Genomic DNA, 21853 nt, shown 5'->3' with positions numbered 1-21853 from the left:
GACTCACTCGCACAGAGAAGAGACCCATAGACTCACTCGCACAGAGACGAGACCCATAGACTCACTCGCACAGAGAGACCCATAGACTCACTCGCACAGAGAAGAGACCACAGACTCACTCGCACAGAGACGAGACCCATAGACTCACTCGCACAGAGAGACCCATAGACTCACTCGCACAGAGAGACCCATAGACTCACTCGCACAGAGAAGAGACCCATAGACTCACTCGCACAGAGAAGAGACCCATAGACTCACTCGCACAGAGAGACCCATAGACCCACTCGCACAGAGAAGAGACCCATAGACTCACTCGCACAGAGAGACCCATAGACTCACTCGCACAGAGAAGAGACCTATAGACTCACTCGCACAGAGAGACCCATAGACTCACTCACACAGAGAAGAGACCCATAGACTCACTCGCACAGAGAAGAGACCCATAGACTCACTCGCACAGAGACGAGACCCATAGACTCACTCCCACAGAGAGACCCATAGACTCACTCGCACAGAGAAGAGACCCATAGACTCACTCCCACAGAGAAGTAGACTCACTCTCACAGAGACGAGACCCATAGACTCACTCTCACAGAGACGAGACCCAGAGACTCACTCGCACAGAGAAGAGACCCATAGACTCACTCGCACAGAGAAGAGACCCATAGACTCACTCCCACAGAGAAGAGACCCATAGACTCACTCGCACAGAGACAGACCCATAGACTCACTCGCACAGAGAAGAGACCCATAGACTCACTCACACAGAGAAGAGACCCATAGACTCACTTGCACAGAGAGACCCATAGACTCACTCGCACAGAGACAGACCCATAGACTCACTCGCACAGAGGCGAGACCCATAGACTCACTCGCACAGAGACGAGACCCATAGACTCACTCGCACAGAGACGAGACCCATCGACTCACTCGCACAGAGAAGAGACCCATAGACTCACTCACACAAAGAGACCCATAGACTCACTCGCACATAGAAGAGACCCATAGACTCACTCGCACAGAGAGAGACCCATAGACTCACTCGCACAGAGAAGTAGACTCACTCGCACAGAGAGACCCATAGACTCACTCGCACAGAGAGACCCATAGACTCACTCGCACAGAGAAGAGACCTATAGACTCACTCACACAGAGAAGAGACCCATAGACTCACTCGCACAGAGAGACCCATAGACTCACTCGCACAGAGAAGAGACCCATAGACTCACTCGCACAGAGAGACCCATAGACCCACTCGCACAGAGAAGAGACCCATAGACTCACTCGCACAGAGAGACCCATAGATTCACTCGCACAGAGACGAGACCCATAGACTCACTCTCACAGAGAAGAGACCCATAGACTCACTCCCACAGAGAGACCCATAGACTCACTCGCACAGAGAAGAGACCCATAGACTCACTCGCACGGAGAGACCCATAGACTCACTCGCACAGAGAAGAGACCTATAGACTCACTCACACAGAGAAGAGACCCATAGACTCACTCGCACAGAGAAGAGACCCATAGACTCACTCGCACAGAGACGAGACCCATAGACTCACTCCCACAGAGAGACCCATAGACTCACTCGCACAGAGAAGAGACCCATAGACTCACTCCCACAGAGAAGTAGACTCACTCTCACAGAGACGAGACCCATAGACTCACTCTCACAGAGACGAGACCCAGAGACTCACTCGCACAGAGAAGAGACCCATAGACTCACTCGCACAGAGAAGAGACCCTTAGACTCACTCCCACAGAGAAGAGATCCCCTAGGAACTCACTCGCACAGAGAGAGACACGTAGACTCACTCCCACAGAGAAGAGACCCATAGACTCACTCGCACAGAGACAGACCCATAGACTCACTCGCACAGAGAAGAGACCCATAGACTCACTCACACAGAGAAGAGACCATAGACTCACTTGCACAGAGAGACCCATAGACTCACTCGCACAGAGACAGACCCATAGACTCACTCGCACAGAGGCGAGGCCCATAGACTCACTCGCACAGAGACGAGACCCATAGACTCACTCGCACAGAGACGAGACCCATAGACTCACTCGCACAGAGACGAGACCCATAGACTCACTCGCACAGAGACGAGACCCATAGACTCACTCGCACAGAGAAGAGACCCATAGACTCACTCCCACAGAGAAGAGACCCATAGACTCACTCGCACAGAGAGACCCATGGACTCACTCGCACATAGAAGAGACCCATAGACTCACTCGCACAGAGAGACCCATGGACTCACTCGCACATAGAAGAGACCCATAGACTCACTCCCACAGAGAAGAGACCCATGGACTCACTCGCACAGAGAAGAGACCCATAGACTCACTCGCACAGAGACGAGACCCATGGACTCACTCGCACAGAGACGAGACCCATCGACTCACTCGCACAGAGAAGAGACCCATCGACTCACTCGCACAGTCATATGGGTTTAGTTTATCGTCCTTCTGCCACACCTCCGATTAGCACTGTTGGCTATGTACGGCACGAAAGAAGTTCAACAAACGCACGCACATAACCGAGGTCTGTTTTTTTGTTCGATCGCGTAAACACATAAATGTGTCGTTAGACCCGCCACCACCCGACACAGCCAACTAGTAAGGTTTGTCACGTAAACAGAACGTGGCCAATTCGTTACTAGTTCAGCAGCACGCCGGTGGGTTGGAGAGTAAACCCACAACTTTTACAATCTGAGTACGACGTTTCGCCAGTAATTACAACCGGCATAGTCGGGCGACATCCAGATTTCTCGAGAAATCCTCCTGTTTTCGTTCTCAAGTAGAGGGGATAAATGTGACGTCCGCCACGTGCACATACGCACGTCCACCTGTTTACACCTCTACTGGGATAGAGCGTTGCTCCCTCGCACGCGCGGCTTTTTCTCCGGGGTGCTACCCGAGCTTCCTCCCACGCGTGTGAACACTCATTCGCCACCCGGCCGCCGCCGCCTCGTCGCTCCTCTGCGTGTGGTTCATCCTCCTGGTGCCCGTTGAGTCGACGGCCACGACTGAACGGGGGGCCATCGCCCGAAACGCCGGCCATCATTTGATTTTTTTCCCCGTTTCATGGCCGCACACGGCGTTGTTGGCCAACCGCGTTGAGATTCGTGTGATGTGCGTGCGACTCTGTGCGTTACGTGCGCGTGTCTCTGCGTACACGCGCGTGCGTGTGTTGTGTGTGTGTGTGTCGCGTGTGTGTCACGTGTGTGTCACGTGTGTGTTGTGTGTGTGTTGTGTGTGTTGTGTGTGTGTCACGTGTGTGTCACGTGTGTGTTGTGTTGTGTGTGTGTGTCACGTGTGTGTTGTGTGTGTGTCACGTGTGTGTCACGTGTGTGTTGTGTGGTGTGTGTGTGTCGCGTGTGTGTCACGTGTGTGTCACGTGTGTGTTGTGTGTGTGTCACGTGTGTGTTGTGTGTGTTGTGTGTGTGTCGCGTGTGTTGTGTGTGTGTCACGTGTGTGTCACGTGTGTGTCACGTGTGTGTTGTGTGTGTGTCACGTGTGTGTTGTGTGTGTGTCACGTGTGTGTCACGTGTGTGTTGTGTTGTGTGTGTGTGTGTGTCGCGTATGTGTCACGTGTGTGTCACGTGTGTGTTGTGTGTGTTGTGTGTGTTGTGTGTGTTGTGCACACGTGCGGCTGGCATGTGGCGACCGCAGTTCAAGAGCGTGCCTCTCTTCCTCGAGTGGGCGCCCATCGACGTGTTTGCCAAGGGGTCGCAGGAGGTCGGAGGGCAGCCGGACGCGGGAGTCGGGGGTCATGTGGAGGTCACGGGTCAGGCCCCCGGACGCCCCCCCCGCGGCTCCCAGCAGCAGAAGAGGAAAGAGGAGGAGGAGGTGGAGGAGGAGGAGGAGGGGAGAGCAACAGCGGTGGAACCAGAAGGAGTGAGAGGCAAGGGTGAGTGGACGTGTGTGTGTGTGTGCCTGTGCGCGTGCTGTGTGTGTGTGTGTGGAGCGGAGAGGGGGCTAAACGGGTGCGAGAGGACGTGGAGCTGAGTGGACTTGCCGATGGCCGGTACCAGCGGTGTCAAGATCGGCCTCTGTGGAGGAGGCTCGTGAAGGACGCTACTGGGCAGTTGGAGGCAGTCGCCCTCCAGCAACAACGGAGGGCGGAGGAGCGACGCTCACAACAACGTGCGGAGTGCCGGGTGGCTAAAGCACAGCAGGTTGGCACAGTAGGGGGCACAGGTGGTGCATCAGCCAGTCATCTCAGTCAGTCGACCCGTGGCACCTGGGTCTGCCCAGTGACCTCCTGCCAGCGGGCGTTCGACACTTCACGTGTGCCTTGACGTGCACCTAGCCTGGCACAAGCTCCGTCGCGACTTCGCCGCCACTTAGTGGCGAACGGCGGTCGTGGTTGTTGTTGGGGAGCGGTAGTGTAGCGGGTTAGCGCTGCGATTATCTGAACCGGTCCTGGGCCTCCCCTAGGTCGACTCGGCCTCGAATGACGACCCGGCGCGGCGTGGTAAAACATCGCCATTGGGAAGACAAAGGCGGCAGGGCGTGGTGCTGGCCACCGAACCCCCGGGCGTGCCGTGCCGGCCTTCATCTTTGTCTCTGTGTGGGCTACACGGGGTGGGGGTGGGGGTGGGGGTGGAGTCTTTGTCTCTGTGTGGGCCATGGGGGTGGGGGTGGAGTCTTTGTCTCTGTGTGGCGTGGCATGGAGAGAGAGAGAGTGGGGGGCTGTCTCTCTCCTTCCCTCCCAACGGAGCCCCCCCCCCCGCCTCCAGCGGCGGTGGGGCTAGCCGGCAGTTGCGGGGGGCTGCACGTTTGTGTGACGGCTTCGCTGCGTGTGTGTGTGTTGGGGGGGGGGGCCCGTCTTGTGCTTGGCAGGAACAAAACCTGGCAAGGACGACGACGATGACAACGATGATGATGATGATGATGACGACGAAGATCAGCATCTTCCTGGCTGCACCATCTTCATCAAGAACCTCAACCTCCTCACCAGCGAAGAGACTCTTCAGCAGGTGACATCACCATCGCCGCCGTCTCGTGGGTGTGGTGTGACGGGCATGGCGGTGTGTGTTGTGCCGCGTCTGTGACGCGTGTACGTGTTCTTGCCGTGTGTGACACACCTGCGTGTTGTGATGCGCACGTGCGTTGTGACGTATGCGTGTGTTGTGGCGCGTGCGTTGTGGCACGTGTGTTGTGACATGTGTGTTGTGGCACGTGTGTTGTGGCGCGTGCGTTGTGGCACGTGTGTTGTGACATGTGTGTTGTGACATGTGTGTTGTGGCGCGTGTGTTGTGACACGTGTGTTGTGACATGTGTGTTGTGGCGCGTGTGTTGTGGCACGTGTTGTGACACGTGTGTTGTGGCACGTGTGTTGTGGCACGTGTGTTGTGACATGTGTGTTGTGGCGCGTGTGTTGTGGCACGTGTTGTGACACGTGTGTTGTGGCGCGTGCGTTGTGGCACGTGTGTTGTGACATGTGTGTTGTGGCGCGTGTGTTGTGACACGTGTGTTGTGACATGTGTGTTGTGGCGCGTGTGTTGTGACACGTGTGTTGTGACATGTGTGTTGTGGCGCGTGTGTTGTGGCACGTGTTGTGACACGTGTGTTGTGGCACGTGTGTTGTGGCACGTGTGTTGTGACATGTGTGTTGTGGCGCGTGTGTTGTGGCACGTGTTGTGACACGTGTGTTGTGGCGCGTGCGTTGTGGCACGTGTGTTGTGACATGTGTGTTGTGGCGCGTGTGTTGTGACACGTGTGTTGTGACATGTGTGTTGTGACATGTGTGTTGTGGCACGTGTGTTGTGGCGCGTGCGTTGTGGCACGTGTGTTGTGACATGTGTGTTGTGACATGTGTGTTGTGGCGCGTGTGTTGTGACACGTGTGTTGTGACATGTGTGTTGTGGCGCGTGTGTTGTGGCACGTGTTGTGACACGTGTGTTGTGGCACGTGTGTTGTGGCACGTGTGTTGTGACATGTGTGTTGTGGCGCGTGTGTTGTGGCACGTGTTGTGACACGTGTGTTGTGGCGCGTGCGTTGTGGCACGTGTGTTGTGACATGTGTGTTGTGGCGCGTGTGTTGTGACACGTGTGTTGTGACATGTGTGTTGTGACATGTGTGTTGTGGCACGTGTGTTGTGGCGCGTGCGTTGTGGCACGTGTGTTGTGACATGTGTGTTGTGACATGTGTGTTGTGGCGCGTGTGTTGTGACACGTGTGTTGTGACATGTGTGTTGTGGCGCGTGTGTTGTGGCACGTGTTGTGACACGTGTGTTGTGGCGCGTGCGTTGTGGCACGTGTGTTGTGACATGTGTGTTGTGGCGCGTGTGTTGTGACACGTGTGTTGTGACATGTGTGTTGTGGCGCGTGTGTTGTGGCACGTGTTGTGACACGTGTGTTGTGGCACGTGTGTTGTGGCACGTGTGTTGTGGCGCGTGCGTTGTGGCACGTGTGTTGTGACATGTGTGTTGTGACATGTGTGTTGTGGCGCGTGTGTTGTGACACGTGTGTTGTGACATGTGTGTTGTGGCGCGTGTGTTGTGGCACGTGTTGTGACACGTGTGTTGTGGCACGTGTGTTGTGGCACGTGTGTTGTGGCACGTGCGTTGTGACACGTGCGTTGTGACACGTGTGTTGTGGCACGTGTGTTGTGGCACGTGTGTGCTGTAATGTGCGCGTGCTGTGACGCGTGCGTGTTTGTGTTGTGACGCACGTGTTGTGAAGCATGTGTGTTGTGACGCGTGCGTGTGTTGTGACGTGCGTGCGTTGTGACGTGCGTGCGTTGTGACGCGTGCGTTGTGATGCGTGCGTTGTGACGCGTGTGTGTTGTGACGCGCGTGTTGTGACGCGCGTGTTGTGACGCGTGTGTGCGCGTGTTGTGACGCGTGTGTGCGTGTGTTGTGACGCGTGCGTGTGTTGTGACGCGTGCGTGTGCTGTGACGCGTGTGTGTGCTGTGACGCGTGTGTGTGCGTGTGTTGTGACGCGTGTGTGTGCGTGTGTTGTGACGTGTGTGTTGTGACACGTGTGTTGTGACGCGTGTGTGTGCGTGTGTTGTGACGCGTGTGCTGTGACGCGTGTGCTGTGCAGGTGTTGTGACGCGTGTGTTGTGACGCGTGTGCTGTGCAGGTGTTGTGACGCGTGTGCTGTGACGCGTGTGTTGTGACGCGTATGTGTGGGTGTGCTGTGACGTGTGTGTTGTGACGCGTGTGCTGTGTAGGTGTTGTGACGCGTGTGTTCTGACGCGTGTGTTGTGACGCGTGTGTTGTGACGTGTGTGCTGTGCAGGTGTTGTGACGTGTGTGTTGTGATGTGTGTGTTGTGACGCGTGTGCTGTGTAGGTGTTGTGACGCGTGTGTTGTGACGCGTGTGTTGTGACGCGTGTGTTGTGACGTGTGTGTTGTGACGCGTGTGTTGTGACGCGTGTGTTGTGACGCGTGTGTTGTGACGCGTGTGTTGTGACGCGTGTGCTGTGCAGGTGTTGTGACGTGTGTGTTGTGACGTGTGTGTTGTGACGCGTGTGCTGTGACGCGTGTGTTGTGACGCGTGTGTTGTGACGCGTGTGCTGTGCAGGTGTTCTCGAAGTGTGGCCGTCTGCGCAGCTGCAGTTTGTCTCGCAAGACAAACACGTCTGGTGAGTGTTCACACACTCGCAGCACTCGCCCCCAACAGCTCAGGTAGGCTGCATGGGGCGTCTTTGTCTTTGTGGTGTCTGCGTGTGTGTGCGTGTGTGTGTCTGTGTGCACGCACCCTCGTGTACGTGCACGCACACACACACACACGCAAGGAGAGCACTGCCTCAATGTGTGAACATCGCCACTGGGTCCTGTCCACCCGACCCCCTCGCACGCTGTGGCCGGCCCTCATGTTTCGCGAACAGGATTAGCTCCCGACCGTTTGTGAAGGCTGTCTGGGGCGGTGGGGGCCCACCGTTGTCTTTGTGCGCAGGAGAGAAGCTGTCGATGGGCTATGGGTTTGTGGAGTTTCGTGAGCCAGCATCGGCTAAAAAAGCTCTCAAGACCCTCCAGGTAAGTCTTCATCATCATCATCATCATTGCCACCGCCATCACCGCCATAGACTCGCGCAGAGACCCATCGACTTACTGCGCTAGTTTTCAGGTCTCTGTGTGAGTCGGTGAGCACCACGGTGGGGAGATGTTAACTGCCTCACTTGGTATGCAGCAAGTTTTGGATGTGATCCCGACCCTGATGTTCGTATTTTTTGGAGTTTGCGTGTCTCTCTCCCTGCATGGATTTTTGTCCGGGTCGTCCTCCGGTTTTTCCCTCCACATTTAGAATCAACGTCACGCGTTTAGAGTATTTGACCGCAATATATATTTGGATATGATGAGCCACTTCGCTGAGCTATCATTTGTGACCAGGTTGCTTCTGAACAAAGAGCTACACAGCTCAATGGGCCTTACCTGGCAAAATTAAAAGTAGTAATTCACACAGAGACCTGTGAGTCTGCGGGTCTCCGTGCGAGTTTGTGGGTCTCTGCGAGTTTGCAGGTCTCTGTGCGAGTCTGTGGGTCTCCGTGCGAGTTTGCAGGTCTCTGTGCGAGTCTGTGGGTCTCCGTGCGAGTTTGCGGGTCTCTGTGCGAGTCTGTGGGTCTCAGTGTAAGTCTGTGGGTCTCTATGCGAGTCTGTGGGTCTCCGTTTGAATCTGCGAGTTTCCGTGTGAGTCTGCGGGTCTCCATGCGAGTCTGCGGGTCTCCGTGTGAGTCTGCGGGTCTCTGTGTGAGTCTGTGGGTCTCTGTGCGAGTCTGTGGGTCTCTGTGCGAGTCTGTGGGTCTCCGTGCGAGTCTGTGGGTCTCTGTGTGAGTCTGTGGGTCTCTGTGCGAGTCTGTGGGTCTCTGTGCGAGTCTGTGGGTCTCTATGCGAGTCTGCGGGTCTCCGTGCCAGTCTGTGGGTCTCTGTACGAGTCTGTGGGGCTCTGTACGAGTCTGTGGTCTCCGTGCGAGTCTGCCGGTCTCTGTGCGAGTCTGCGGGTCTCGATGCAAGTCCGGGTCAATGAATCTCTGTGGTCGTGTGCAGCACGCGATGGTGGACAACCACAAGGTGGAGCTGAAGATATCGGAGAGAGCGACACGGTCAGTGGTGGTGATTATGATGGTGGTGGTTGTGTTGATGGTGTTGATGGTGGTGGTTGTGTTGATGGTGTTTGTGGTGGTGATGTTGGTCGTTGTGTTGATGGTGGTAGTTGTGTTGATGGTGTTTGTGGTGATGATGTTGATGTTTGTGTTGATGGTGTTTGTGGTGGTGATGTTTGTGGTTGTGTTGATGGTGTTGGTGATGTTGGTGGTTGTGTTGATGGTGTTGGTGATGTTTGTGTTGATGGTGTTGATGGTGGTGGTTGTGTTGATGGTGTTTGTGGTGGTGATGTTTGTGGTTGTGTTGATGGTGTTGGTGATGTTGGTGGTTGTGTTGATGGTGTTGGTGATGTTTGTGTTGATGGTGTTGATGGTGGTGGTTGTGTTGATGGTGTTTGTGTTGGTGATGTTGGTGGTTGTGTTGATGGTGTTGGTGATGTTTGTGTTGATGGTGTTGATGGTGGTGGTTGTGTTGATGGTGTTTGTGTTGGTGATGTTGGTGGTTGTGTTGATGGTGGAGTGTGGTAGCGCTTAGCGTTAGGCTGAGCTGCAAACCCGGCGACCCGAGGTTCGATTCCCGCTGCCGGCCAACGTCAGCGACCATTATCAGAACCGGTCCTGGGCCTCCCCTAGGTCGACTCCGCCTCAAATGAGTGGCCGGTGTGATGTGTGATCATCGCCACTGGGGAGACAAAGGCGGTCGGGCGTGGTGCTGGCCATCCACGCCCTCGTGTGCCGTGCCGGCCTTGATAGGTGCTGCTCGCTAACAGCACTTGCCCCTACAGTCTGTTAAGGCTACATGGGGGGGGGGGGGGAGGTGTTTGTCTTTTTGTTCATGGTGTTGATGTTCATGTTGTTGTTAATGTGTTGGTGGTGTTGATGGTGTTAATATGTTGGTGGTGTTGATGGTGTTAATGTGTTTGTGGTGTTGATGGTGTTAATGTGTTGGTGGTGTTGATGGTGTTAATGTGTTGATGGTCTTAATGTTGTTGATGGTGTTGATGGTCTTAATGTTGTTGATGGTGTTGGTGTTAATTTGTTGGTGGTGTTGGTGTTAATGTGTTGGTGGTGTTGATGTTCATGTTGTTTATGGTGTTGATGGTCTTAATGTTGTTGATGGTGTTGGTGTTAATGTATTGGTGGTGTTGGTGTTAATGTGTTGGTGGTGTTGGTGTTGATGGTGTTTGTGTTGATGTGTTGGTGGTGTTGATGTTCATGTTGTTGATGGTGTTGATGGTCTTAATGTTGATGATGGTGTTGATGGTCTTAATGTTGTTGATGGTGTTGGTGTTCATGTTTTGGTGGTGTTAATGTGTTGGTGGTGTTGGTGTTAATGTGTTGGTGGTGTTGGTGTTAATGTGTTGGTGGTGTTGGTGTTAATGTGTTGGTGGTGTTGGTGTTCATGTGTTGGTGGTGTTGGTGTTAATGTATTGGTGGTATTGGTGTTAATGTGTTGGTGGTGTTGGTGTTCATGTTGTTGATGGTGTTGATGGTGTTGATGTGTTGTTGGTGTTGTTAATGTTGTTGATGGTGTTGGTGTTAATGTGTTGGTGTTAATGTGTTGGTGGTGTTGGTGGTGTTGGTGGTGTTGGTGTTGTTGGTGTTGTTGGTGGTGTTGATGGTGTTGATGGTGTTGGTGTCAATGTGTTGGTGGTGTTGATGTTAATGTGTTGGTGGTGTTGGTGGTGTTGGTGGTGTTGGTGTTGTTGGTGGTGTTGGTGGTGTTGGTGTTAATGTGTTGGTGGTGTTGGTGGTGTTGGTGTTGTTGGTGGTGTTGATGGTGTTGGTGTCGATGTCCCCCAGGAGTGGCACGGGGTCCCCACGGGCCCCCAAGGACCCCGTGGCCCCGACCGCCCCCGCCCGCTGCTCCAAGCTGCTCGTGAGGAACGTCCCCTTCCAGGCCAAGGCCCAGGAGATACGCGAACTCTTCAGGTGCTGGTGGTGCCCCTCGTGGTGGTGGCGATGGTGCTGCTGATGGTGCTGTGGATGGTGCTGCGGATGGTGCTGCTGATGGTGCTGCTGATGGTGCTGCTGATGGTGCTGCGGATGGTGCTGCTGATGGTGCTGCTGATGGTGCTGCGGATGGTGCTGCTGATGGTGCTGCTGATGGTGTGCTGATGGTGCTGCTGATGGTGCTGCGGATGGTGCTGCTGATGGTGCTGCTGATGGTGTGCTGATGGTGCTGCTGATGGTGCTGCTGATGGTGCTGCTGATGATGATGCTGATGATGATGATATTGATGCTGATTATTCTAATGGTGTCAGTCATGGCGATGGTGATGGTGGTTGATAGCAATGGTGGAAATGGTCATGGTGGTGGCGATGGTGATGATGCTGCAGATGCTGCTGCTGATTATGCTGATGCTGATGCTGTAGCTGGTGCTGATGCTGCTGCTGATGATGCTGATACTGATGCTGATTATTCTTACGGTGCCGGTCGTGGAGATGGTGATGGTGCTGCTGCTGATTATTTAGGTGCTGCTGCTGCTGATGCTGACGATGTTGAAGCTGCTGCTGCTGCTGATGCTGCTGCTGCTGCTGATGCTGCTGATGCTGATGCTGCTGCTGTGTGTGACTCTGCAGCACGTTTGGGGAACTGCGCTCCGTGCGGTTGCCCCGGAAGCCGGGTGCCGGCGCTGGCACTAACCACCGCGGCTTCGCCTTTGTGGACTTCATCAGCACGCGCGCCGCCCGGGTCAGTGCACCTAGCCTGGCACCCGCCACCCAGCGAGCGAGCGTACACCCGGGCGCGTGTCTGTGTGCGTGTCTGTGTGCGTGTCTGTGTGTGTGTCTGTTTGTGGTGTGTCTGTGTGCGTCTCTGTGTCTGTGTGAGTGTCTGTGTGTCTGTGTGTGTGTGTGTCTGTGTGTGTGTGTCTCTGTGTGTGTCTGTGTGTGTGTGTCAGTGCGTGTGTGTCTGTATGTGCGTGTCTGTATGTTCTATTTAACTCCATCAAAAAAGTAACCTGCAGCGCCACACCTATTACCATCATTAGGGGAAAAAAACGGTGATCCAATCTCCGACCCTCAGGAACAGGTCTGCAGATTTGCTGAGCATTTCTGTGAGGTCCTGGGGGAGGGAAAATCCCACAGCCAGGAAAACATCGTGGCACAAAGTGAGGATGACCCTGCTGAGGCTGCAGTGCCTCAAATTTTGGAAGAAGTCACCCCCTGTGAGTGGCTGGCTGAGGTGCCATCTGTTGAGGAAGTACTGAAGGTGATCCGGAGTCTGAGACCAGGAAAGGCAGCGGGCAGAGATGATCTCCCAAGCGAAATGCTGAGGGAGGGTGGCGTTTGTGCACAGACTGCCCTATATGACATCATAACAACAGTCTGGACCGCTGGACAGGTTCCGCAGGATTGTAAGGATGCCCTAGTGGGGTCCCCCTCATTAAGAAGGGGGACTGTACAGACTGCAAAAACTACAGGGGCATCTCACTCCTCAGTGTTGCCTGGAAAGGTCCTGGCAAGGATTATTCAACATCGCCTTGCCAGGCACGCTGAGGAGAGGCTTGCGGAGCCCCAATGCGGTTTCAGGAAAGGGCGGTCCTGCACATGCCATATTTTCTGTCCGTCTGCTACAGCAGAGGTGTAGGGAATTCCAGCAAGACCTACATCTCTGCTTTATTGACCTGGCCAAGGCCTATGATACAATCAGTAGGCCTGGCCTCTGGGTTGTTCTTCGTGCTTTTGGAGTCCCTGACCCTCTGCTCACGATCATTAAGGACCTTCATGATGGTGAGCGGGCCCGGGTAAAACTACGTGGCCGGGAGTCAGAGCCATTCCCTGTACACCTTGGGGTGCGACAGGGATGTCCTCTGGCTCCCACATTATTTAACATCTATTTTGACCACGTAGTACGTGAAGCCTTCAGTAGCTGTACCGGGGGAATCTCCATATGGTACAGATATAATGCCCGGGTGCGGTCAAGGGATGGCTCCCTATTGCTCAACCACGTTATGTATGCCGATGATTTGGTAATAGCTGCTCATTCGGAGGAGGAGTTGGAGACGCTGCTGCTGAGACTGGAGCGTGGCACTAAGAGATAGGACCTTACCATTAGCCCCACCAAAACTAAGCACCTGCCTGGGTATTTTGTACCATTGGACACTCCACCCCCACAACTCCCAATTGGTGATGGGGCAGTTGTGGAGAGAGTGGAGAGTTTCCCATACCTCGGCAGTGTGCTTATGACCAGCTCCAGTTTAACAGCAGAGGTCTCATTCCGAATCAGTCGAGTGGCAATATCTTTTCATCGTTTGCGTAACGCTGTGTGGAAGCTACCTGGTCTGTCGCTCCGCGCTAAGCTTCAGGTCTTCTCGACCACGGTCATTCCCTCCCTTCTCTACGCTTGCGAAACGTGGACCCCCCTAATGGAACATCTTTGTCGGTTAGAAACATTTAGGCTAGCCTGACTACGATCCATCCTGGGTTTAACCAGGCTGGATTGCGTGAGGAGCTCACAAATCCTTGAAAGATCTGGGCAAGGTCCCATCGGTGAGCTCCGGCAGACAAGGCTGCGTTGGCTGGGTCATGTAGCCCGCATGCCCAGCCACCGCATGCCGAAACAGCTTTTGTTCGGCCGGATCGAGGGGGCTAAACAGGCGCGGCACGGGCTAGAGGAGAGATGAAGTGATGTGGTACAGGAGGACGTGGAGCTGAGTGGACTTGCCGATGACTGGTACCAGCGGTGTCAAGATCCGCCTCTGGAAGAGGCTCCGTGAAGGATGCTACTGGACAGTTGGAGGCTGTTGCCTTCCAATAACATTTTGATTGTGATGTTGATGATATTGATGTCTAATGTCAATGCTGATATTGTTGATGATGGTGATGCCACTTGTGTGTAGAGAGTGATGGACTCTCTGTGATGTTGATGATGATGATGATGGTGGTGATGTTGTTGACGGTGGTGATGATGATGATGATGTTGTTGTTGTTGGTGGTGGTGTTATGCTGTGTCGAGAGCGATGGCTTCTGTGCAGCAGTACCCATCTGTACGGACGCCGCCTCGTCCTGGAGTTGATGATGATGATGTTGATGGTGGTGATGATGATGTTGATGGTGGTGATTATGATGTTGATGGTGGTGATGATGATGTCGATGGTGATGATGATGATGTCGATGGTGGTGATGATGATGTCGATGGTGGTGATGATGATGTCGATGGTGGTGATGATGATGTTGATGGTGGTGATGATGTTGTCGATGGTGGTGATGATGATGTCGATGGCGGTGATGATGGTGGTGATGATGATGTCGATGGTGGTGATGATGATGTTGATGATGGTGGTGATGATGATGTCGATGGTGGTGATGATGATGTCGATGGTGGTGATGATGATGTCGATGGTGGTGATGATGATGTTGATGGTGGTGATGATGATGTTGTCGATGGTGGTGATGATGATGTTGTCGATGGTGATGATGTCGATGGTGATGATGATGTTGTCGATGGTGATGATGATGATGATGTTGTCGATGGTGATGATGATGATGTTGTCGATGGTGGTGATGTTGTCGATGGTGGTGATGATGATGTTGTTGTCGATGGTGGTGATGATGATGTTGTCGATGTTGATGATGATGTTGTCGATGGTGATGATGATGTCGATGGTGATGATGATGTTGTCGATGGTGATGATGATGTTGATGGTGATGATGATGATGTTGATGTCGATGGTGGTGATGTTGTCGATGGTGGTGATGTCGTGCTGCGTAGAGGGCGATGGCGTCTCTGTGCAGCAGTACCCATCTGTACGGACGCCGCCTCGTCCTCGAGTTTGCCTCCGAGGGGACAGAGCACGACCTCGACACCGCCCGCCGGAAGTCGACACTGCTAGGTCAGGGGTCACGCGTGGGTCATGGGGTCACGTGCGCAGGTCATGGGGTCACGTGCATTTTCCAGGGTCAGCGGCGTTGTTGTGTGTGTCACTGTCAGTGTCTCTGTGTTTCACTTGGTGTGTCACTCGGTGTCCGTCACTGTCACTGTGCGTCAGCTTCTGTGTCACTGGGTGTGCCACGGCCCGTGTCTGTCATTGCGTCGCGGCCTGTACCACTCCTCGCGTGTGACCAAGTGTCTCACCGTCACCGTGTCACTGTGTGTGTCTGTGTGTGTCACTGTGTGTGTGTGTGTGTCACTGTGTGTGTGTGTGTCACTGTGTGTGTGTGTCACTGTGTGTGTGTGTCACTGTGTGTGTGTGTCACTGTGTGTGTGTCACTGTGTGTGTGTGTCACTGTGTGTGTGTCACTGTGTGTGTGTCACTGTGTGTGTGTGTGTGTCACTGTGTGTGTGTGTGTGTCACTGTGTGTGTGTGTGTCACTGTGTGTGTGTGTGTCACTGTGTGTGTGTGTGTGTCACTGTGTGTGTGTCACTGTGTGTGTGTGTCACTGTGTGTGTGTGTGTCACTGTGTGTGTGTGTGTCACTGTGTGTGTGTGTGTCACTGTGTGTGTGTGTGTGTCACTGTGTGTGTGTCACTGTGTGTGTGTCACTGTGTGTGTGTGTCACTGTGTGTGTCACTGTGTGTGTGTGTGTCACTGTGTGTGTGTGTGTCACTGTGTGTGTGTGTCACTGTGTGTGTGTGTGTCACTGTGTGTGTGTGTGTCACTGTGTGTCACTGTGTGTCACTGTGTGTGTGTGTGTCACTGTATGTGTGTCACTGTGTGTGTGTGTGTGTCACTGTGTGTGTGTGTGTGTCACTGTGTGTGTGTCACTGTGTGTGTGTCACTGTGTGTGTGTGTGTCACTGTGTGTGTGTGTGTCACTGTGTGTGTGTGTCACTGTGTGTGTGTGTCACTGTGTGTGTGTGTGTCACTGTGTGTCACTGTGTGTGTCACTGTGTGTGTGTGTGTCACTGTATGTGTGTGTCACTGTGTGTGTGTGTCACTGTGTGTGTGTCACTGTGTGTGTGTGTGTCACTGTGTGTGTGTGTGTCACTGTGTGTGTGTGTCACTGTGTGTGTGTGTCACTGTGTGTGTGTGTGTCACTGTGTGTGTGTGTGTGTGTCACTGTGTGTGTGTGTGTGTGTCACTGTGTGTGTGTGTGTCACTGTGTGTGTGTGTGTCACTGTGTGTGTCACTGTGTGTGTGTGTGTGTCACTGTGTGTGTGTGTCACTGTGTGTGTGTGTGTCACTGTGTGTGTGTGTGTCACTGTGTGTCACTGTGTGTGTCACTGTGTGTGTGTGTCACTGTATGTGTGTCACTGTGTGTGTGTGTGTGTCACTGTGTGTGTGTCACTGTGTGTGTGTCACTGTGTGTGTGTGTGTCACTGTGTGTGTGTGTGTCACTGTGTGTGTGTGTCACTGTGTGTGTGTGTCACTGTGTGTGTGTGTGTCACTGTGTGTGTGTGTGTCACTGTGTGTGTGTGTGTGTCACTGTGTGTGTGTGTGTCACTGTGTGTGTGTGTGTCACTGTGTGTGTCACTGTGTGTGTGTGTGTGTGTCACTGTGTGTGTGTGTCACTGTGTGTGTGTGTGTGTGTCACTGTGTGTGTGTGTCACTGTGTGTGTGTGTGTGTCACTGTGTGTGTGTGTGTGTCACTGTGTGTGTGTGTGTTACTGTGTGTGTCACTGTGTGTGTGTGTGTCACTGTGTGTGTGTGTGTCACTGTGTGTGTGTGTCTGTGTGTGTGTCACTGCAGGATCTTCTGCACCAAAGAAGCGCCGCTCGGAGTTGCTCGATGACATCATGAGGATGGTGGAGGGAGGGGAGGGGGCGGAGGGGGAGGAGGACACGTGACAGTCTCCCCCCCCCCCACCCCGTGCACGTGCACCACCCCCCCACCCCCCCACAGATTTTAAACCTCTCTTAGTAATGTAAACACGGGGTGAATTCGTGCATCAGTGTGTGTGTGTGTGTCTGAGTGTGCGTGTGTCTGAGTGTGCGTGTGACTAAGTGTGCGTGTAGGGGAGCGGTGGTGTACCGGTTAGCGCTACGAACCTGCTGACCCGGGTTCGATTCCCGCTCGCGGCCAACAACATTGACGATGATCTGAACCGGTCCCGACCTCCCCTAGGTCGACTCGGCCTCAATTGAGTACCTTGTGCAGTGTGTAAGCATTGTCACTGGGGAGACAAAGGTGGTTGGGCGTGGTGATGGCCACTCACCCCCTGGTGTTCCGTTCCGGCCTTTATAAGTGCTTGCTAACATTACTTGCCCCTGCAGTCTGTTAAAGGCTATATGGGGGATCTTGATTTGAAGCTTTTGGAATAAAATAAAATATCACAACACAAGCCGTGGTCTGCTGCTGAGGCAGACTGTTTTGTAAAGGTTTAAAATGGGTGTAGCCCAAGGGTCATGAAGAAGTGGCCGGGGCTAGTGACGTTAATGTGAGATTTTAAGTGAGATTTTACGTGAGATTGTAAGAGAGTCTTGTCTAAATTACCACGTTCAAATCGGAGCAATCTGATTCTCTCCGAGATTAGCGATAGGCTCGCTTTGAACAAGATCCGTTTAGCGTTAGGAGAAGTGACCCTTGGGCTACACCCATTTCAAACCTTTTTTAAACCATACTCTTTGGTTCTATTCGGTAAAGTCACGTAAAGGTATAAAACAACAACAACAAAATTCACGACGTTTCGGCCACAACACAAGTGGCCTTCATCAGGTGAAGGGACCAGACTGTCTCGAGGACAGCGCTGGAGTGAACACAGCCAAGCTCAGACCGCGACCTTTTAGCTTGTGCGAGAGGAATTAAGGTGCCTTGACAAAGGAATTAGCATAAAAATTAGCATTCAATTGGCGGACTTAGCATGATGAACGGTGTAGAGGGGTTGAACATGTGCAGACCGGCGAGGGGGGGAGGGGGAGTTTACATATTGATGGTTGTGAAAAGGGAATTTAAGCAGCTGTGAAAGTTTGGGATGCCACTACTTGAAAAAATATACTGTACCATTGAAAATTAGTTTAATGTTCGGTTTGATTCAGAACATCTTTCCAATGGTTGCTTAATTTGAAACCATCTTCTCCGTTGAAATTGTGGCTGTGTTTGTAGATCTGAATTGCCTCGTGAACAAATCTCTGATAAAAAAAACCCGTGGGTTTGCAAAGAACCTTGGTATCGGAGAAAATTATATCGTGATCACCCACAGCGTTGTAACAGTGATCAGCTACGGCAGAAGAATTCGTTCTGCCGTGTTTCAAATCTGATTTGTGCTCGCGAATTCGGTCAGAGACATGTCGCTTCGTCTCCCCGATATAGCAATCACCGCAGGTACAACTCAACTTGTGAAAATGAGTTTAATGTTTGGTTCGATTTAGAACATCTTTCCAATGGTTGCTTAATTTGAAACCCATCTTCTCGGTTGAAATTGTGTCTTGTGTTTGTAGATCTGAATTGCCTCGTGAACAAGTCTGCCTCGGCAGCAGGCCACGACTTTCCCACCTGATGATGGACTCTTGCGTTGGAGCCCGAAACGTCGTGATTTATTTTATTTTATACCTACGTGGCGACTTTCCCGAAAGAACCAAAGGCTGTATGGGGGATCTTTGCCTTTGTGTGTGTGTGTTTATGTTGCCTCTGGCTGCTGTCAGGCCCTGGTCTCGGAGCAAACCCTCGGCCTGGGGTTCGCCTCAAACGGACTCATCAAAAACCCCTGTCCCCCTTATGCAGTCGCATGCATCCCCTTTCATCCTTTGTATCCCCTTATATATAAACAGGAACATAAACAAACCCACGTTGTTATCTGTGCGTACGGTCCAGCCTAAAGTGAGCTTCTGGTGCGGTGTTTAAAGACATCACCGCCGGGGAGACAAAGGCGGTCGGGCGTGGTGCTGGCCACCCACCACCTCGCGTGCCGTGCCGGCCTTGAGAGGTGCTCGCTTAACAGCACTTGCCCCCTACGGTCTGTTTAGGCTACACGGGGGGGATGTTTTTGTTAGGTCGACTCGGCCTTGAACGAGTCCGTACGTGTGTTGAACTTCTTTCGCACCGTACGTAGCCAACCGTGCTAATCGGAGGTGCCTCGTGTGGTGTGTGCAGCGCCCAGGGGAGGCAGTGGCGGCCGGGCGTGGTGCTGGCCACATCAGTGGGGGCCTCGCCTCGTGAGGTGCCGGCCCTCGTGGGTGCTGCTGCTGCGGAACTTTGGGAATTAGAATCGGAATATTTATACCGGAGGAATCCGACGAGCTAAAAAGCTCTTTTTGCACGCGTGTCCTAGCAGCCAGCATGGGCTACACGGGGGAGGGGGTTTTTGTTGCTGTAACGATGTCGGGAGCGGTGGCGCAGCTGTTGGTGCACTTGCCCGAGTTTCATGAGAAGTTCGGCATAAAACTGCCACTCCCAGCACCACCACCGCTGCCCACCGCCACCTCCGCTACCCACCGCCACAACCATCACCGCCCCCCGCACTGCCACCACCATCAGCCGCCACCACCATGTGACCTGGCCTGCCCCGTAGGGAGCGGCTGTGAGTCCGCTGTGGTCCTTCACCCCCACGAAGGCCGTCAGCAGCAGCGCGCACAACGCCCGGCCTGGATTTCGGCTTGAATCGCCAAAGAGCCGTCGCGCGTGGATGTGCTGCTGCGTTGTGGCGGTGAGTGGCAGCGCCGCGGTTAGCGCTACGCTGCCGGCTCAACCGGTTCTGAGCCTCCCCTGGGTCGGCTCGGCCTCAAATGAAACATTGCCATTGGGGGAGACAAAGGCGGCCGGGCGTGGTGTGCTGGCCACCCACCGCCTCGTGTGCCGTTCCGGCCTTCATAGCTGCTCGCTGGCAGCACTTGCCCCGACAGTTTGCTAAGCTTATGTTAGGGTCGCCGGCCCCCGGGATCTCTCCTGCCTGCGACCCTGTCCGCGAAGTACCGACGCTCCCAGACTCTCCACTAGTGTGGGAGCTGCAGCCGCCGCAATCCTCCCCGGGCAGGGAAAGGTCGTCGCGCTCCTGTTCCCCCCCCCCCCCGTGCTGTTTCCCCCCGAGTCCGGGTTTCTGGCCGGTGAGGCATCACACTCGACCTCCCTGGGGCCCGCTAGCGCTTCGCCGGCACCCAAACGCGACGCTCCCCGCCCGCGCAGTCCCACGCACCAATCACACGCGGGTAACCGGGGGGTTAAAGGTCGGAGGGTAAGCGACGTCGTTCGTGCTAACTCCGACGCTTGGGGGGATTGGATTAAACGGGTTTAAAGGGCTATGCGATGGGCATGCGTGCGAGATGGGTATCCGCTCGCAACGTGGGAGTCCGCAGCCGACGGTTTGTAGCGCACACAATCCACGCGGCGCCGCTCCACCCACGCGGCGACCACCGAGAACAGCAAGCGCACCCATGCTTCCACTCTCTTTCCACACCCTCGCAAAAACCACCACACCAGTCTGTTATGTAACGACCACCGCGACAGCAAGCGTACCCATGCTTCCGCTCTTTCCACACCCTCGCAAAAACCACACCAGTCCGTTATGTAACCGCCGACGATTTATTCCACCGCGTCGGCGAGCCCTTATTTAACCGAGTCAGTCGGGATCAGCGGGGCAGGACCAATCTATCGCTCGATAGTCGGCACTACACTCTACCTGTCCTCCCCTTTACCCTCTCCGGTTTTGCTCTTAAGCTAAGTCCCAACTCCCTTTCTCTCTCTCTTACTCACGGTTCGTCGTCACTGCCGGCTGGTCCTCGCGGCGCGTCGATACGTCCCACGGACGTTCGCGCGGCTGGACTCGGGAGTTGACGGGCCTGGGGTTGACTCGAGTAGCCAGAGAAGTTTTTCCCTTCGCCCTGACCCGCTTTATTCTTTCTACATCAAAGGGGCTACCTGGTGCCGACTCGCGGGCCAATCAGCTTGCTGGGATCACCCGCCAATCGGTAGGCCCATCTGTATCCCAGCATCCCCCGGGCCGTTGCTTTCAGCGACGTCCGCATCTAAATTTACCCGCTCAGCGGCCCTCCAGCCGGAGGGCGACCCTGCTTTCCCGCCGCTCGTGGCTCCGCCCTCCTCCCTACCTGCCCTGCCGACCCGTGTGCGTGAGGTGCGTACTAACCGCGGTGGCGGGGCAGCCCCGCCGTGAACATGTCATTTCTACTCAAGTCACGGCGCCACGGTGCGTGTTAGCGTCGGAGGAGACCGTCCAATTCCCTGGCCGCAGGAAACCATGAAGATTATCCCTTTACGAGGGCTTCTGGGTGAAAACCTGTCGGCCAGGGTGTCTCCCCACGCGCTCTAATGGTGGGGGGAGTGCGTGCGTGTGTGTTCCGGTGGGGGGGGGGGGTGGGGAGGTGGTGGGGTGGAGCAACGTCGGCCTCGCCGCTCGGGGCGGCGAGATCGCAGGTGGGCCGCCCGCCGATCGACTCCGTGGCGGCGGCATCACACTTACACGGTGGGGGATCTTTGTTCTTTGGTATCGGAGGGATGTGATCGCAGCTCCGCGTGTCGTCTCGACGGGGCCGGGTTCAACTTCCCCCCGCGCCCCTCCCCCCGCTCCCACCGGACGGCTTCACCTCCACGCTTCCCCCACGCCCTTCAGCGTCGAAGCGGCGTTTTGTTAATCGTCCGCGACGCCGTGGACCGGGTTCGCCCATTCCGGGTCTCATCAGCAGTGGCGGGGGTGGGGGGTGGGGTGGCCACGCTTGCTCGAGTCCGTGCCGAGGAACTGCCCGGTGTGCCCCTGTGGTGGTCGTGTGGATTTTATTTCTCTCCGGGATCCTCCGGTTTCCCCCCCCTCCCCTCTCCCCTCCACGTTTAGAATTAACATCAACGTGTAGAGCACTTCGCTGCTGCTGCTGTTTTTCGTTGATGATGATGATGATTTCGGCCGCTTCGTTGAGCGATCTCTTTGCGTCTTTGCGATAGCCATGGCCGCGTCTCAAAAG

General features: G+C 54.5%; 1 protein-coding gene across 1 annotated transcript in view; it reads left to right on the top strand.

Annotated features, from left to right (window-relative positions):
• The window catches only part of LOC142925538 (putative RNA-binding protein 19), a 44240-nt gene extending 25512 nt beyond the window's left edge, over nt 1-18728 (top strand). Inside the window, exons 17-25 of the mRNA XM_076068421.1 lie at nt 3685-3922; nt 4858-4994; nt 7548-7608; nt 7923-8002; nt 9011-9066; nt 10870-10998; nt 11649-11760; nt 14782-14902; nt 16698-18728. Of these exons, the coding sequence (XP_075924536.1) occupies nt 3685-3922; nt 4858-4994; nt 7548-7608; nt 7923-8002; nt 9011-9066; nt 10870-10998; nt 11649-11760; nt 14782-14902; nt 16698-16795 (1032 nt within the window). The 3' untranslated portion in view covers nt 16796-18728. The remainder of the gene's footprint in view (nt 1-3684; nt 3923-4857; nt 4995-7547; nt 7609-7922; nt 8003-9010; nt 9067-10869; nt 10999-11648; nt 11761-14781; nt 14903-16697) is intronic.
• The last annotated feature ends 3125 nt before the right edge of the window (nt 18729-21853 follow it).

Source organism: Petromyzon marinus, chromosome 21, assembly GCF_048934315.1.
Source record: "Petromyzon marinus isolate PM22_M1 ecotype Great Lakes invasive population chromosome 21, UKy_Petmar_22M1.pri1.0, whole genome shotgun sequence".
NCBI classification, from domain to species: domain Eukaryota; kingdom Metazoa; phylum Chordata; class Hyperoartia; order Petromyzontiformes; family Petromyzontidae; genus Petromyzon; species Petromyzon marinus.
This window is presented reverse-complemented; position numbering and strand designations above follow the sequence as displayed.